At 49.6% G+C, this 18,383-nt stretch overlaps 1 protein-coding gene across 1 annotated transcript in view; it reads left to right on the forward strand.

Annotated features, from left to right (window-relative positions):
- DCAF7 (DDB1 and CUL4 associated factor 7) overlaps positions 1-11,699 on the forward strand; it is a 245,675-nt gene extending 233,976 nt beyond the window's left edge. The window contains exon 7 of the mRNA XM_070944527.1: positions 11,595-11,699. Within this exon, the coding sequence (XP_070800628.1) occupies positions 11,595-11,641 (47 nt within the window). The 3' untranslated portion in view covers positions 11,642-11,699. The remainder of the gene's footprint in view (positions 1-11,594) is intronic.
- The last annotated feature ends 6,684 nt before the right edge of the window (positions 11,700-18,383 follow it).

Here is an 18,383-nt window from a genome sequence, read left to right on the forward strand (position 1 = left end):
TAGTTCTTAATTTGATTTTAAATTGGGGGTGCTTTAATTGTCGTGGGCCAATACTATTCTCGGCTCCCCTAGGACCGTGTCCACGCTCAAAGAACACGCTTAAAGCCAAGCTGGTGTATCTTCATTTATTCGTGGCAATCAGCGCTTACAGAAACCGGAATGCAAAGCTAGCAAAACAAAGACGCAGCTGTCACGCCCTTGCAAGCGAGTCCTTATATAGTTCCTTCCAGATTACATTCAGCTGGAAGGTCTCGTACTTCCTCATTTCCTTCGGACGTACTGGGATGCCGTCACTTTTCTAGAGTGTTCTCAGAGTAGTAAGCTAACCCCACGCGACCCCATAAGGCACCCGTGCACATAAACGCCTACTCGGAAGCCTATTCCACCACCATCACCCATGTGGCTCAACCCCCCCCTTCCAGCCGGGTATCCATGTTCTGCCGGTGCATGGACATGATGTCGAGTGCTTCTTGACGCTCGACAGGCGGCTCCCCCTACCAGGCGTCCGTCTAAGAGGAGGAGACAAAAAGAGATGATATTAATGGTCAGGTAAGGGATGTGGTTTCTGGGGGTTTGCTTTGTGGAACTTTCTCAGTAATCTGGGGGCGTTTATGTCTTTTACAGGTACCCAGGATGCTTCACTATCAGGATACCCTGTCCAGCGGACTAAATAGTATAACTGGCCTCTACGTAGTTTGGAATCGATGATGTCTTGTATTTCATAGTGGGCACCGGTTACCGGGCCAGGAGGTGGTTTTGGTGTTGTAGTGGGTGTAGTGGCCGGTTTTAACAAGCTAGAGTGGAAAACCGGATGGGTCTTTCCCAATAAGGGGGGTAGTTTTAGCATGAATGTTACGGGGTTAATTACTCTAATGATAGGAAATGGGCCTATATATTTGGGTCCTAGTTTTTTACTTGGTAATCGTAGCTTTAAGTATTTTGTTGACAAATAAACCAGGTCTCCGATCTGAAAAGATGGACATGTAGCCCTCCTTTTGTCTGCCTGGAGCTTGTATTCATCGGCTGCCCGTGTCAAAGCGGTTTTTACGTGAGGCCACACAGCATTCACGTTAGTAGCCCAGTCGTTGGGAGTCATAGGTTTTTGGAGGGAAAGGTCTAACTCCGGGATAGCAGGGAAGTCCCTCCCCATGACTACCCGGAACGGAGTAAATCCGGTACTCCGATGTACTGCGTTATTGTATGCCGTTTCAGCAAATAGAAGGTAATCAACCCAATCGTTTTGTTGGTAGGTAACGTAGGAGCGTAAGTATCGTTCTATCATGGCATTCGTGCGTTCAGCAACACCGTTCGTACTAGGGTGATAGGCTGAACTAAGGCCCTGGGTTGACCCTATATCACGGAGAAACCCTCTCCAGAATCGGGCGGTGAATTGTACCCCTCTGTCTGATATTATCCTCTTAGGCACTCCATGCAAACGGTAAATATGTTGTAGGAATAAACGTACCAGGCGTCGGGCAGAGGGTAAGCCTTTACATGGAATAAAGTGGGCTTGCTTTGAGAAAAGATCGACTACTGTCCAAATAACGGTATAACCTCTGCTACTGGGAAGGTCTACAATGAAATCCATGGCTATTTCCTCCCATGGTCTGTTTGGTTCGGCTACGGTTTGTAATAAGCCCAGTGGCTTCCCTGGTTGTGGCTTGGATACCGCGCATGTGTGGCATCCCCGGACGTATTGGTCAATGTCTTTCCTCATTTTAGGCCACCAGAATTGTCTGCGCGTCAGATGTAGGGTTTTAAGGAACCCGAAGTGTCCGGCGGTTTTCCTATCATGGCACTGGAGTAACACTCGTTGTCTCAATGTTGCTGGAATATAGAGTTTATCTCCCCACCACGCTAGGCCATCATGGTGGGTTAGGGATGCTGCATTGTTTTGTGCCCATGCGTCCGTCCGAATGGCTTTCCGTAAAAGCGTGAGCCAATCCTCGGTCTGCGGGGCTGTCAATACATACGCTTTTAGGGGTGAGATTACTGCTTGTAAACCCTCATCTCGTTTACTGTGATATTGCGGCATCCGTGACAACGCATCCGCTAAAAACATTCCTCTAGCTGGCTTATACACGAGGGCAAAATGGAACTGCTGAAAATATTGTGCCCATCTCACCTGTTTTGGGGACAGTTTCCGAGGTGTTTGGAGGGCCTGTAGATTCTTGTGATCCGTCCAGACCTCGAACGGTATGGGATTACCCTCCAGTAGGTGCCGCCATGTCTGTAACGCCCATTTTACGGCATAGGCCTCTTTCTCCCACACTGCCCAGTTCCTTTCTGCGGTTGTAAATTTTCGGGAGGTGTATGCACAAGGCCTTAACATACCGTTCGCATCTTTCTGCATTAGAATAGCTCCTACTGCCACGTCACTAGCATCCGCTTGTATTACGAACGGTTGTGACGTGTTAGGGTGTATTAATACGGGTTCAGTGGCAAAAGCCCGTTTAAGATTTTCAAAGGCTTGTTGGCATTCAGATGACCATTGTAGTTTGTATCCCGGCCTAGGCTTTTTCCCAGGGGCCACCACACCTTTTGTTCGCAATAGCTCCGTTAATGGTAATGCTGTTGTTGCAAAGGACGGAATGAAATGTCGATAAAAGTTTGCAAAACCTAAAAAACTTTGCAGTTGTTTACGGGTTTGCGGAGCTTTCCACTCTAAGACCGCAGCTACTTTCTTCGGGTCCATCTGGATACCAGTACGACTAATTCGAAAACCTAGATAATCGATCTCCTCCCGGTGGAACTCACATTTTGAGAGTTTTACAAAAAGATGTGCGTCCAGCAACTTGGTCAGGACCTGTCTAACCAGCTGGACGTGTTCTTCCATTGTATCAGAGTAGATCAAAATGTCGTCCAGATAGACTAAGACGCCCCGATATAGGTGTTCATGTAAAATACCGTTTATAAGCTGCATAAACACCGCTGGTGCCCCTTGTAGACCGAAAGGCATCACCAGGAACTGGTAGCTGCCGAGGGGAGTGTTAAATGTGGTTTTCCACTCGTCTCCCTGACGTATCCGTACCCGATAATAGGCTTCGCGGAGGTCCAATTTCGTGAAGATTTTCCCTGACGCCAGGGTAGCCAACAAATCAGTTATCAGCGGCAGGGGGTACAACGGTTCTACGCAGACAGCATTCAATCCCCGGTAGTCAACACATAAACGTAAGCCGCCATCCTTCTTACCTCGAAAGAGGACGGGTGCCGCTAAATGCGAACGACTGGGACGAATAAATCCCCGGGCCAGGTTTTTATCTATATACGTTCGCAATTCCTTCAGTTCCTGTGGTGTCATCGAGTACATACGGGGTTTTGGCAACCGGGCTCCGGGAAGTATTTCGATACCACAATCCGTATCCCGATGGGGGGGCAGGATGTCACATTCTTCCTCGCTAAATACTCGGGCGAGGTCATTATATGCTTGGGGGTATGTACCTTGTCTTGTTGTTTCTTGCTGGAGAGCCACCCTCTCTTTTGTACATGGCAGTCTGAGCCTACGATAACCCCCCTCCCACCATATGTGTGGTTCCCACCTGTCCAACCACGCGAGCCCAAGAATGATGGGTTCGATCATCTGGGTTACTACAATGAACCGGATCATTTCCTGATGGGCTCCTATTTGCAGGAATACGGGTTCTGTAACACTGGCAGTAGGTGTGCCTCCCAGGATGGACCCATCCATCTGCTCGAATTTAATGGGGGTACGAAGAGTCAGGATCCGAAGGCCCAAGCCCTCAGCTACCGACTGCCGCATAAGGCATCGAGTACAGTCTGTATCAATTAAGGCTTTTTGTTCACACTCCTTCTTAGTGACAGGATGTCTAAGGGTCACTGGTATCAGGAAGGGGTGTACAGGGTCACTTACCATAGGATCCTGCAACTCATCTCCGTTGTCGCTTTCTTCGGATGCGTCGGGGACACGAGCCGTCCCTGGCATGGTATTACTGGACCGGGTTGTCGGTTCTAACAAGGGCGTCTGCGTGGCCGCCCTAGAGCGTTCTGGTGTTCGTAGGGGTCGGTCACGTGGCGTGGTAGTTGGAACGGATGGCCGGGAAGTTGACAGTCGCAGGGCTGCGACGGGGCAGTCCGCAGCTCTATGACCCTCTTGGTTGCATCGAAAGCACCGGAACGGGCGTCTGTTCGCCTCGGTAGCGGTCGGCCCGAATGCCGGGGTTCCTCTAAACGCCCCGCGGTCACTGGATCTGCCACCTGGACCACGACGGGACTGGAACGGTGGTGTGTTCCGAGGCCTGAATTCTCGTAAACCAACGTCTAGGCTCACCGCTGCCTTGTACCATTCGGACAATCGTGGGCCTAGACCCCGGTATACACAGGCCTGTTTTATTTCTCTATCTAGCCCTGCCTGGAATTGGTGGATAAGTAATCGCTCTGGCCACGAATGGAGTTTTCCTGCCAGATTACGGAACTCCTTGACATAATCCTTGGCAGGGCGACCACGCTGCCGTAGGTTGACCAATTCACCTTCGATGACCTGGGTCCGAGTTTCATCCTCGAACCTATTGCGTAATGCCTCAAGGAACAGGCCCAGATCTGTTAACTCGCGGGCGTGTTCACTATGTAAATCGGCGACCCATTCAGCTGCCTCCCCCGTGAGCACTGCTGTGACCGCCACGACCATGGACCACTGCGAAGGATATAATCTGCCATAAAGGTCCATATGGCTTATTACCTGACTCAGGAACAGTGCCACCTTTCCTGCAGTTCCATCAAATGCAGCCTGCACAGGCGGTAATCCCCAGGGATGTTGCTGGAGGGGGGGTGCCCAGGGACCGTGGCCCCATGCCGGTAGCGGGTCTCTGTAACGCTGTTGTGGTGGCCTATCTCCTGTGCCGGGTAGCTGTCGAGGGGCGTCTCTCACGGGATCTACTCTCCTCTCTCTCCCGGGCTGTGTAGCGGCACCGGGAGTTGCATGGCTGCCCTTGCCCCCACCGTATGAATGTACAGCCTGACTCCGCTCTCCACTCACCCAGCGTTGTTCACGCCCCTCCAACTTCAGCTTCGGGCTGGCAAGGCGGAATTTGCTGTCAGAACTCCCACCCGCCGTACCGCCTCCCGACCAGGAGGTGGCTCCCTCCATGCTGGGCGCCCATGGCTGCCAGGAGGGCGCGTCGCGAAAGCTCGCCTCGCCAAAACGGTCGCGTAGGATCTCTAGGGTGGAAGGCCCCAGGCCAGTGGAGTGGCTCCAGTCCCCTTCCTCGTCTTCCAGCCATCGCCGTTCCCTCCAATCCTGAAACTGGGAACCGGCATAGGGCGGGGTTTGAAGACGCATCCCACCTGTCTCTGGGCCGGGCGTCTCCCGGGCGTTGCGTTCGCGTTCCTTTCGTTCACTAGGGGCGCCGGCGACCCCGGGCTCATGCTGTTTCGGCCGCACCACCGGCGGGCTGGCCGCCCCATCCATCCCGGCGTCAACCTCCTCCGCTTCGCCCACGGTCTCCGCTGTATCCTCCGGCAGCACGTCGGCCGCTACGCCCTCTGCCATCCCGTTCCTTCCTTCACGGGGGGGGGCGGCTCCAAAACGGCTTGTGAAAAGGGAGAGCTGCGTCTTCCTCTCGGCTCCCCTAGGACCGTGTCCACGCTCAAAGAACACGCTTAAAGCCAAGCTGGTGTATCTTCATTTATTCGTGGCAATCAGCGCTTACAGAAACCGGAATGCAAAGCTAGCAAAACAAAGACGCAGCTGTCACGCCCTTGCAAGCGAGTCCTTATATAGTTCCTTCCAGATTACATTCAGCTGGAAGGTCTCGTACTTCCTCATTTCCTTCGGACGTACTGGGATGCCGTCACTTTTCTAGAGTGTTCTCAGAGTAGTAAGCTAACCCCACGCGACCCCATAAGGCACCCGTGCACATAAACGCCTACTCGGAAGCCTATTCCACCACCATCACCCATGTGGCTCAACCCCCCCCCTTCCAGCCGGGTATCCATGTTCTGCCGGTGCATGGACATGATGTCGAGTGCTTCTTGACGCTCGACAACTATTTATTTATTTATTATTTATTTATTAATTTTATTTCTATACCGCCCTTCTCCCGAAGGACTCAGGGTGGTGTACAGCCTGATTAAAAGCACAAAGACAGACAAAATTTAAAAATAATTAAAATTATAAAATAATTGGCTCAATTATAAAACCCCCAAATTTAAAATCCCATTTTTAAAACCAATTTTATTTTTAAATTTGACTTATATGCTGCCCTTCTCCGGAGACTCAGGGCGGCTTACAATGTGCTAAGCAATAATGTGCTAAGCAATGTGCTAAGCAATTAAAATCTTTACATTGATAGCCCAGCCTGGCGGAACAACAAGGTTTTGAGGGCACAGTGAAATACACGGAGATCGGAGATCTTATGCATTTCTGGGGGCAGTTCATTCCAAAGGGCAGGGGCTCCCACAGAGAAGGCCCTCCCCCGGGTGTTGCCAGCCGACATAATTTGGCCGATGGCACCCTGAGGAGACCCTCTCTGTGGGAGCGGACTGGCCAGTGGGAGGCTACTGGTGGCAGAAGACGGTCTCGAAGGTACCCAGATCCAATGCCATGGAGCACTTTAAAGGTGGTAACCAACACCTTGAATCGCACCCAGAAGACCACTGGGAGCCAGTGCAGCTCGTGCAGGAGGGGTGTCGCGTGGGCACAACGAGTTGCGCCCATAACCACCTGCGCGGCCGCATTCTGGACCAGTTGGAGCCTCCGGGTGCTTTTCAAGGGGAGCCCCATGTAGAGAGCATTACAGTAGTCCAGTCGGGAGGTGACAAGGGTGTGAGTGACTGTGCGCAAGGCATCGCGATCCAGAAAGGGCTGCAACTGGCGAATCAGGCGAACCTGATAAAAAGCACCCCTGGCCACGGCCGTCATATGTTCTTCTAAAGACAGCTGTGCGTCCATGAGGACGCCCAGATTGCGGGCCCTCTCTGTGGGGGTAAAGACTCACCCCCAATAGTCAGCAATGGCACCAGCTGACTATATCGCGACGCCGGGAACCACAGCCACTCAGTCTTGGAGGGGTTGAGTCTGAGCCTATTTCTCCCCATCCAGACCTGCACAGCCTCCAGGCAGCGAGACATCACATCAAGGGCATCGTTGGGGTGGTCTGGGGTGGAGATATACAGCTGAGTATCATCAGCGTACAGGTGGACTCTCACACCAAAACCACGGGTGATCTCACCCAGCAGCTTCACATAAATGTTGAACGGCAGCTGTTATGCTGTTTCCGGTGTAATCAACCTGGCCATAGGGCTCTGGAATGCCCGCTACCACCGGCTCACCCACCTGGACCGAATGTCCTGACAGCTAGTGGAAAGTCCCGTGGGCGACCAACCCCGGAAAAGACCAGAGGTCTATCGCAACCGGGACAGAGCCCCAGTGGAACCACAACAAAGGAACCGGGTCCTGCTGTACATCTGGGGATAGTTCCTGTGGTGCTAGCCGATAGTGATGAGGAAGAGGACACCAATGACCCAATGGTAAGTGAGCCCATCCGCCCCTTCCTCATACCCATAACCCTGACACCATTACAGGGGCCAACACGAGTACAGCATGAAGCCCTTATTGATTCTGAGTGTACAAGGTGTTTGATGAGGCGAACTGTAGCCACCCGTTTGGGTATACGGTTACAGTCGTTAAAAACCCCAATAACATTCGAACAGATGGATGGATCTACCTTAGGGGGAGCCCCAGCAACCCAAGTGACAGAATTAGTAAAAATGGAGATAGGAGCTCACTGGGAAAACATACGGTTTGTGGTGGTGGACACAATGATCGAACCCGTGATTTTGGGATTGGCTTGGTTGGATAAATGGAAGCCCATGATCTGGTGGGAGGGGGGTTTCAGGAAACTCCGTCTGTCGATAGGACCAGATCCGGGTAGGTCACAGAAGGTTCCGAAAGAGCAAGGAGTTTCGTTGGGGCTGGATAGCGATATATGTCCCGTTGGAGTACCAGCAGTATATGCAGATCTAGCGGCAGTGTTTGATGAGGGGGAATTTTATCAGGTTCGCCTGATTCGCCAGTTGCGGCCCTTTCTTGATCGGGATTCCTTGTGCACAGTCACTCACGCCCTCGTCACCTCTCGCCTTGACTACTGCAACACTCTCTACATGGGGCTCCCCTTGAAGAGCACCCGGAGGCTCCAGCTGGTCCAGAATGCAGCAGCGCGGGTAGTGATGGGAGCAACATGGCGCTCCCATGTAACACCGCTCCTGCGCGAGCTGCACTGGCTCCTGGTGGTCTTCCGGGTGCGCTTCAAGGTGTTGGTTATCACCTTTAAAGCGCTCCATGGCATAGGGCCTAGCTATCTCCGAGACCGCCTGCTGCTACCGACGACCTCCCATCGACCCGTGCGCTCCCACAGAGAGGGCCTCCTCAGGGTGCCATCAGCCAAACAATGTAGGCTGGTGGCCCCCAGGGGGAGGGCCTTCTCTGTGGGGGCTCCCACCCTCTGGAATCAGTTGCCCCCGGAGATAAGAAGAATCCATGACCTCAGTGCCTTCCGTCGTTCCCTGAAAACCCATCTTTTTCAGCAAGCCGGGTTGGCTTAAGAAGAAATTTTTAAATTCTTTTAATTAGTCTGTGATTCTTAACTTTCGGGCCAAAATTTATATATATTTTTAAATGTTTTAATATTTGTATTCTATGTTTTTTATCTTGGCTGTACACCGCCCTGAGTCCTCAGGGAGAAGGGCGGTATATAAATTGGAAATTAAATTAAATTAAAAATTAAATGTGATACGTTACCACCACACCGTCCCACTGACTGCGCTATTGAACTAATACCTGGGGTAAAGCTGCCAAAACCACGCATGTATGCCATGACCCCACGTGAGGTGGAAGAATTATGTAAATACATTGACAAAAAACTAGCCCGTGGGTTTATACAACCTAGTCGGTCACGTATGGCCGCTCCGGTGTTGTTCCATGAGAAAAAGGATGGAGGGCTTCGTTTATGTGTGGACTATCGAGGTTTGAACGCAGTAAGCGTAGAACCATTATACCCGTTACCCTTAATGAAGGACCTGTTAGCTGCATTAGCGACCGGAAAGTATTTTCCAAAATTGGACTTACGGGAGGCCTACTATAGGGTACGTGTAAAACAAGGAGACGAGTGGAAAACCACCTTTAACTGCCCGTTGGGCAGTTATAAGTTTTGTGTTATGCCGTTTGGATTGCAGGGCGCTCCCGCAGTCTTTATGCAATTGATTAATGAGGTATTACAAGATTATTTATACCAAGGGGTTCTAGTGTATCTAGACGATATCTTAATATACACCAAGTCTATGGAAGAACATATTAGTTTAGTCCGTCAGGTATTGGAACGGTTGTTAAAAGCCCGCCTGTATGTTAAGGTGTCCAAGTACGAATTCCATCGCACAGAACTAGACTATCTCGGATATAGGATATCCAAGGACGGTATAGCGATGGATCCGACAAAAGTAAATACTGTGTTGGAATGGTTGGCCCCTACAACAAGGAAACAGTTACAAAGCTTCCTTGGGTTCGCCAACTTCTATAGTCAGTTCATCCCAACATTCGCACATATTGCTCTGCCGTTAACAAACCTGCTACACACAAAAGGGGAGGGGCCTCCGTGACCTGGACGGTGCCTGGATTGGACGATGGAGTGCCAGACAGCTTTTGAAACCCTGAAATATTGTTTTGCTGAGGCACCCGTACTACAACATCCTGATCAATCGAAACCATTCATAGTACAAGTGGATGCAAGTGACGTTGCAGTAGGGGCCGTGTTGTTACAAACCGATGTCCAAGGTCAGTTACACCCGTGTGCGTACACCTCCAAAAAATTCAGTCCCACGGAAAGGGGTTGGGCTATCTGGGAAAAGGAGGCGTTTGCTGTTCGTTGGGCTCTTCTCACCTGGAGGCATCTTTTGGAAGGAGCACAGGTACCATTTGAGGTGTGGACGGATCACCGCAACCTTATAGCATTACAAACTCCCAGACGACTGTCTCCTAAACAAGTCCGGTGGGCACATTATTTTCAGCGTTTCCGGTTCACGCTAAAACACATGCCCGGTGGCAAGAACTTCCTGGCCGACGCTCTCTCTCGGATGCCTCAATTCCAGAGCAAACGGGATGAGATAGTGCAAGCTATGGTGCCCAACGGTGGTAGGACTGCAGCAGCCGTAACCACAGAGACTACAATAGACTGGAAAGAGCAGGTGCAAAGGGAGTTAAACACTGATAGCTGGTTTAAGGAAAACAAACACCTGCTCACGCATAGGGACAGGTTTTCATGGAAAGGGGACAAAATGTATGTACCGGAAGGGGTCCGGGGCCTGGTGTTACACCGATGCCATAATAATAAAGTGGCTGGGCATTACGGTTTCCTTAAAACCCTGCATTTAACACGGCGTCAGTTTTGGTGGCCACATATGAGGAAAGATATAGAAACATACACACGACTGTTCCATATGCACCAAGGCCAAATCCCGCCCTGGAAAACCTTTGGGAGTACTACAGACTGTAGCCACACCTACCCAACCGTGGGAGGAGATAGGGATGGACTTTATAGTCGATTTGCCAGACAGCAGTGGGAACATGGTTATTTGGACTATTATCGATTTATTTTCTAAACAAGCTCATTTCATTCCGTGCCGAGGATTACCCTCAGCTTGTAAGCTATCTAAGCTATTTATACAACACATTTATAGGTTGCACGGGGTACCCCGTCGTATTATTTCTGATAGAGGGGTGCAATTTACAGCCCGCTTTTGGAGGAACTTCCTCTCGGCTATTGGATCAACGCAAGGCCTCAGTTCGGCATTCCACCCTAGTACCAATGGGGCTGTAGAGAGAGCAAATGCAATGATAGAGCGATACCTACGTTGCTATGTTTCATATCAACAGACCGATTGGTCTTCACTGCTACCTTTTGCGGAGGTCGCCTATAACAATGCAGTTCATAGCAGTACGGGTCTCACTCCTTTTCGGGTGGCAATGGGACGAGACTTCGTAGCGATACCCGAGTTAGATCAACCACCGACAACGTCGCCAATGCCCCATGAGTGGGCAGATAAGATAAATACGGTATGGCCCCAGGTCAGAGAGGCATTAGATAAAGCAACTCTCGCATATAAAAGCCAGGCGAATAAGAAACGAGCACCGTTTCAACCATTCAAGGTAGGGGACATGGTATTTCTCTCTACCAAATACATCAAATTAAGGCTTCCTAGTAGGAAACTGGGACCGAAATATCTGGGCCCGTTTCCGGTGACACGAATAATAAATCCTGTGACTGTAGTACTAAAGTTACCTCCATTATTGGGGAAGATCCACCCCGTATTTCATAGTAGTCTTCTCAAACCCGCCAAACATATCCAAGTATTCAACCGTCCTGGTCCGGTCACGGAAGGCCATTAAGAGATTGATGAAGTCCTAGATTCTAGATGGACAAGGGGGGTCGTCTCTTACCTTGTTAAATGGAAGGGTTATCCAGTAGAAGAGGCTTCTTGGATACCGCATAGTAATGTAAAAGCAAACCGACTGATTTGACGGTTTCATAAAATGTATCCTCACAAACCACGATTATCTACTAATACGTGTAATTTATCTCTTACAGAAGGACACGTGGTGAAAGGGGAGCCGCAACCTGCTCGACATCGCTAACGCGTGCTGAAAGCATCGAGGGACATATACATACTTGGTGGTGGTGGCACTGGGTGAAGGCGGCCGTATGCGGGGTGTGGGGTGGTGGTATCGGGTGCGACGGGATTAGGACCGTTCCGGAGGACACAGCGTCAGCACCTTCCAGAACACGCTGAAGACCAATTACGCCCCTAAAAGAGGGGCGTGATAATAAACAAGGGCGCGGTCTACACCCCTAAAAGAGGGGCGTGGTAACAAACAAAGGCGCGGTCTACGCCCCTAAAAGAGGGGCGTGGTAACAAACAAAGGCGCAGTCCTAATGAGTTAATGGAAAGTTGGGCTATATAAACGCCCCATTCTTGGTGTAACGTAGCGCCGATTTCAATCATGTTTACGAATCACAGTGTGTAGCCAGATGCGGATGCGAATAAACCAGCGTGCCAAAAGAGCTGAATAAGGCTGTAACTGTGTTTTGATTGCGTCTCGCACGGCATCCCCGAGGGTTGTGTACGCAGACAGTGTTGAAAACTCTAAAATCAACCACCAGGCGCATAGAGCCGTCTTTCTTCTCTTTGAAGAGGACCGGTGCCACGACCCGTGGTTTGGCTGGCTCAATGAAACCCCTTTGTAGGTTCTTGTCTATGTAGTTCCACATTTCTTGCATTTCACGGGGCGTCATGGCATACAATTTAGGTTTAGGTAGTTTCGCCCCAGGGATGATCTCGATGGCACAATTGGCCTCGCGGTGGGGGGGCAGAACGTCACACTTGGCCTCGCTAAACACCTCTGCAAGGTCTTGGTACTCCTCTGGGATTTGTTCTGTCTCATGGGAGCTGTTGGATGCAGCCGCCAGTTGCTCTGGTGTACCCTTAGGGAGGGACCCTTGTGTCGGTGGCGTCTTCCCTTGCTGTGGTGGGAGGGATTGGGGCCCCTGCGTGGGGGGCGTCTCGCCTGGTTGGAGCGGCAGGGGTTGGGGGCCCTTTGCTATCCTCAGCCTGCGGGTTCCCTCTTGCCACCAGATGATGGGGCCCCATTTGTCTAGCCAAGAGAGTCCCAGTATGACTGGATCTGTCATTTTGGGGGCTATTATGAACCGAATCGTTTCCCAGTGATCTGCTAGCTCCAGCTTCACTGGTTCAGTCAGGTGTGTGGCGTAAGTTCCCCCCACTAGAGATCCATCAAATTGTTCAAATCGGATTGGGTGGTTGAGCTTTTTGACTCGGATCCCCAATTTTAGGACTGTGGGTAGGTTAATCAGGCACCTCGTGCAGCCCGAATCTATTAGGGCTTGGAAAGTCCCTTGGGTCCCTGTTTTTGGGGCCGTTAGGCGTATAGGGAAGAGAAAAGGGTGGATGGGACCACTCACCATTGGGTCGTCTTCACCCTCGTCCTCGCTGTCATACAATTCGGGGGATTGATTTCCATCATCTGGGATCCCCCTTGTTTCGGTTAGGTGGGCGAAGACCTCTGGACCCTGGGGGATTTTCCGTGGCGCGTTGGTGGCGCGCTTGGGCCCTCGTTCCGGTCATGTCTTGGGCGGTGGGTCTGACCTCGGCCTTGGGGTTCCACACGCTGCTGCCAGGAGACCAATCCCCCCACACCTGTAGCACCTCAGCAGGCTCCGTGGGGCGACTGGCCTCTGGGTAGGCTGTGGTGCTGTGGTTTCTCATCTACTGGGTGGTCCCTGGTCCGGTTGGCCTCTCTGCTTTCCATCTGGTTGCTTTGACATGTCGTTGGCCCGCAACCCTCTGTCGACTTTTATCGCTACTCGGAACCATTCGGAGAGTCAGTTCGGGATGTCCCGATAAGCGGTCACTTGGGCGATTCGCTTGTCTAGGCTTGTTCTAAAGAAATACACCATTAGTCGCTCTGGTAAGGGAGGTAAGGTCCCAATGACTCTCCTGAATTCACGGATATGCTCTCTGATGGGCCTCCCCTTCTGCATTAGGTTCCTGAGCTCATCCTCCACATAGGGGTCCTCCTCTGCCTCCTCGAACTGGGCTCGTAGTAGTTGTAAGAACCCATCTGCGTCTTGCAGTTGGGGGGCCCTGTTCTTGTAGAGGCCTGCTGACCACCTCCTTGCTTCTCCCTCCAACCCTTCTGAAATGACACTCACTAGGGCTCTGGGAAATGGGTAGAGGTGTCCATAGTGCTCGATGTAGATCTCAGCTGTGTTGAGGAATTGCGCTAGCTGGTCTGGATCGACATCGAACTTCCCTCTGAAACAGGGTGGGTCCTCCCTCGCTGCCCTCTCCTCCCACTGTGGGACTCTGTAAACCTGCCCTTGGTGCCACTGGTCCTCTTCCTCATCTCTCCTTCTAGGGTAGGGAGGTGATGTCCTATCTAGGCTGCTCTGCTTGCTGTGTAAGGGGGGAACCCATGGATGCATCTTTGGGCTTCCTCTCCTTCTGCTATGGGAGGGGGAAGGGCTGTGCTTCAGTCTACGGCCTCTCGGTTCAGCAGCCCAAACTGGCTCCCCCTTCTCCTTTGGCCTGCACGATGGCCCCCCCTCCTGAATGAATTTCTCCTTCAATTCGTCTATGGGGCTCTCGAGTGGCTTCCCTGAAGCTTTTTGGTGCCTGGCCTGCTGCCAGTCCCATAGCCAGTCTGCCCTCCCCAATTCACTCAGGGGTTTCCCCTTCCCCTGAACGCTCGGGAAGGGAAACTCAGCCTCTGAGGATTTTGGCAAAGCCCACCAATACTCATCTTTTTTTTTCTTGGTTTGTGGCACGATCGTCTGACCTTGGCTGTCTTGCAGCTTCGCTGGAGGAGGGACGTGTTGAGGCTCCGTAACATCCAAACTGGCTGGGATTAAGATTGGCTCTTTTCCAGTCGCCTGAATTAAAATTCGGACAGTTTGCTTTCCACCATGACGTCCGGACTTCTCCACTCACTCCATACATCTGGCAGGGAGCTGGAGATCTGGAGGTCAGCCAGTTTGGCTTGGAAAGGAGTGTTGGCTTTCTGTCAGGTTTCGAGATCGTCTCAAATGAATTGCATTTCAAACAAAGTCTTTGAAGGAAAACTATTTATTAAGCACGACATTTTAAACCCGACTCCATAGAAGCCAACACTGACTTCCAAACCCAAAACCCTCCCTTTCCATTCCCCACTCCCCTGCACTCATTGGCCATCTTCCAAGTCATTCGACCCCTAATCTACTGCTCCAGCTCAGGAATTTCCCCCTCCCATCCCATCTCCTAGGGGATATTATCTCCAGGGAAAATAAGTAGGTGAAAAGTCAAACGTCCCTTTCCAGACGCCTCCCTTCTCCTTCTTATGTCAGCACTAGAGTAAATGCAGCTTGAAGTGCTGACAATGAGACCTCACCAGTGTTCAGTCAGATTCGAAGCAGCTGGCCCTCCAGGCGTCTTTTCCGGTGTTTCATCTCCCTCAGCTCCTCGGAGAACCAAGGAGCTAATTGAGATCGGCACTGGGTCAGAGGCCGCAAAGGCATGACGCGGTCCAAAGCTCCAGCGGCTGCCCTATCCTAGGCGGGCACGAGTTCTTCAGTCGAGTCATGAGCCAGAGCCTCAGGGAATGGCCCAAGCTCCGTCAGGAACCTATCCGGATCCATCAGGCACCTGGGACGGAACCACCTGGTCGGTTCCGTCTCCCTGCGGCGGAGGGTAGCAGCTCGAAAGTCTAGTCGAAGGAGTGAATGATCTGACCATGACAAGGGCTTGGTGACTATATCCCCTGTTTCTAGATCATTCAACCACTGACCAGAGACAAAAATCAAGTCCAGAGTGTGTCCCCCTGTGTGAGTAGGGCCTTGAACTAACTGGGTCAGGTCCATGGCCGTCATGGAAGCCATGAACTCCCGGGCTGTCTCTGACGTTTCACCGATGGATGGCAGGTTGAAATCCCCCATGACCATAAGTCTGGGGGTATCAACCGCCACCCCGGCTATTACGTTGAGCAGCTCGGGCAGGGCCGCCACTACGTGGCAGGGAGCCAGGTACGCAATCAGCAAGCCCATCTGCACCCCACGACCCCACTTCACAAGGAGGGACTCACATCCGGCTATCTGAGGTACAGTGGCCTCCCTCAGACAAAGACCTTCTTTAATAATAGCCACCACCCCTCCGCCCCTCCCCTGGGCCTTCGGCTGATGGAATGCATGGAAACCTGGTGGGCACATTTCAACGAGGGGAACCCCCCCTCGTGGCCCAACCAGGTCTCCGTAATACCCGCCAGGTCCACTCCCCCCTCCTGGATAAGGTCGTAAATGAGGGGGGCTTTATTTACCATGGACCTGGCATTGCACAACATTAGCCGGAGGCCCAGGCCCTGAGGATCTGTGCAACCCGGGGAACGAGAAGAGCATTGGGGACCGGAGTGCGCAATCGCTCAAAGACAGCGAGTGTGCACTCCCGAAACATGATATGGCCCCCTGCTACCACTGTATCTGCCCCTCCCACCCACAGTACTGATTAAACTGCCCTCATTAAGTTGGACTCTAGCCCCCTCCCTGATATCCAGCCCCACACCCCCGATGCCGTAGCCCCCCGCCGGACCCTGCCTTGACCCTGGTGGGTTGCCCCCCAGACCCACTCTGGTTGCCCCAGAACCCCTTAAAATTTTGGCTAAAAACATACTTTAAAAATCCCTCAACCCTCTCTTCGCGCCATGCTACCTGGCGCTAGCACATGGGGGAAAAAGAGGGATTGCAGTACTGATTAAATTCGAGAAAAATATTTAGCGGTGAAGAAGGTAGAATTTTGATAACGGAAATTGCAACAAATCAAAAACAAATTCTTTTAGTTACAATTTATGCACCAAATACAAAACAGAATTTTTTTTTACAATAAATTACTTAGGAAAATAACAGGACTAAATTGTGAAAATATTTGCATAATAGGCGACTTTAACGCAGTGGTAGACAACAAAAGTGATTATAGGAGCACAAAGAAAAATAAACAGCTAAGATGAAAATTACCAAGTACGTTTTTTGATATGGTGCAAGAACTAAATTTAATTAATGCCTGGAGACAGCTAAATCCAGGGAAAAAACAATATAGTTTCTTCTCTCACCCCCATAGTTCGTGGTCACAATTGTATATGGCATGGATGAATCCAGAACTGATTAATAATCTAGAGGGTATAGAGATTTTATCAAACACCTGGGCAGATCACAACCCATTAATAGTAAAATGGAAAGGTCAGAGAAAAAAAGTAAGGTGTACCCTAAACCAGAGAATTGTAAAAGAAAAACTATATGTACAAACAATGGAAAAGGAATTGACTATCTTTTATAAGGAGAACAGGAAAGAACATACAACATTACAGAATCTATGGGATACCACCAAGGCATAAATGCAAGGAATATCAATAGCCTATGGGGCGAGGAGAAAAGGAAATAACAAACGCTACTACAGGTGAAACTAAAAACATTGGAAACTGACCTGCAGAAGGAACCGCAGAACGTTAAAGAAGAAAGAGACCTAACGAAACACAAAATTAACCTAACACAACAAGAAGTAATGATACAGAATATATAAATGTTGAAGCAAAATTATTTCGAAACGGTGAATAAATCTGGAAGATGGCTGGCTCATAAATAAAGAAGGAAAAAGCTAAAAAGTTGATACAGCACCTACAGGATGAACACGGAAATTTGTATTACAAGATAGAGGAGAAGAAAAATATTATCCAAAATTACTTCCAAATGTTATACAGTCAGGAAAATATTTTAGAAGAAAATATTAAAAAGTATTTACAAGAGAGAAAGCTGCCAAACATATCAGAAGAAGCTAGAGAAATGTTAAATGATAAAATAACTTTGATAGAGATGAAGGAGGCAATTAAACAATAAAACACCAGGACCAGATGGGATTCCAGCGGAAATATATAAGAAATTTCAAGAATTATTGGAGGAAATTATGTTAGAAATGTACAATGAAGTATTAGAGCGAACTACAATGCCAAATTTATGGACCGAAGCATTCATAACATTAATTCCAAAAGAAGACTCAGATAATCAATTCATTAAAAACTATAGGCCAATCTCGCTGCTGAACGCCGACTATAAAATATTTGCGACGATTATAGCGGAAAGACTCAAAAAAATATTAAATACGATTATTCATTCGGACCAAATGGATTTTTACCCAAAAGACAAATAAGAAACAATACAAGAATTATAATGAACATATTAGAGTATTATGCAGCCCATCCTGAAAAACAATTAGCATTGATATTGGTGGACGCACAAAAGGCTTTTGATAATTTAAATTGGCAGTTTCTTACCACACAATTAACTATTATGAAATTCAGAGAAAAATTTATCAGAATGATTAAGGCAGTATACTCAAACCAAACAGCGAAAATAATGGTAAACAGAGATTTAACAAATAAAGTCACCATAAACAAAGGGGTTAGGCAAGGATGTCCATTATCCCCACTTTTATTTATTTTTTCGCTAGAAGTTCTGTTGAAACAGATTAGGGAAAACCAGGAAATAAAAGGATTAAAAATTAAAAAAAGAAGAGTACAAAACTCAGACATTTGCAGATGACATGGCTTTCATAATACAAGAACCCCTTGAAACAGGTGAAACATTAATTCAGGAAATAGAGAACTTTGGTAAGGTCGCAGGTTTAAAAATAAACAAAAACAAAACGAAGATAATAACCAAAAATCTCACACAAGGTCAAAATAAAGAACTAGAAAGGATATTAGAAATTAAAAGTAGTGAAAAAAGTAAAATACCTCGGAATCTGGCTGACAGCAAAAATTTCCTCCATAAAAGAAGACAATT

Source organism: Pituophis catenifer, unplaced genomic scaffold (genome assembly GCF_029215685.1).
Source record: "Pituophis catenifer annectens isolate HBS135680 unplaced genomic scaffold, rPitCat1.0.hap2 SCAF_5, whole genome shotgun sequence".
In the NCBI taxonomy this organism is placed as follows: domain Eukaryota; kingdom Metazoa; phylum Chordata; class Lepidosauria; order Squamata; family Colubridae; genus Pituophis; species Pituophis catenifer.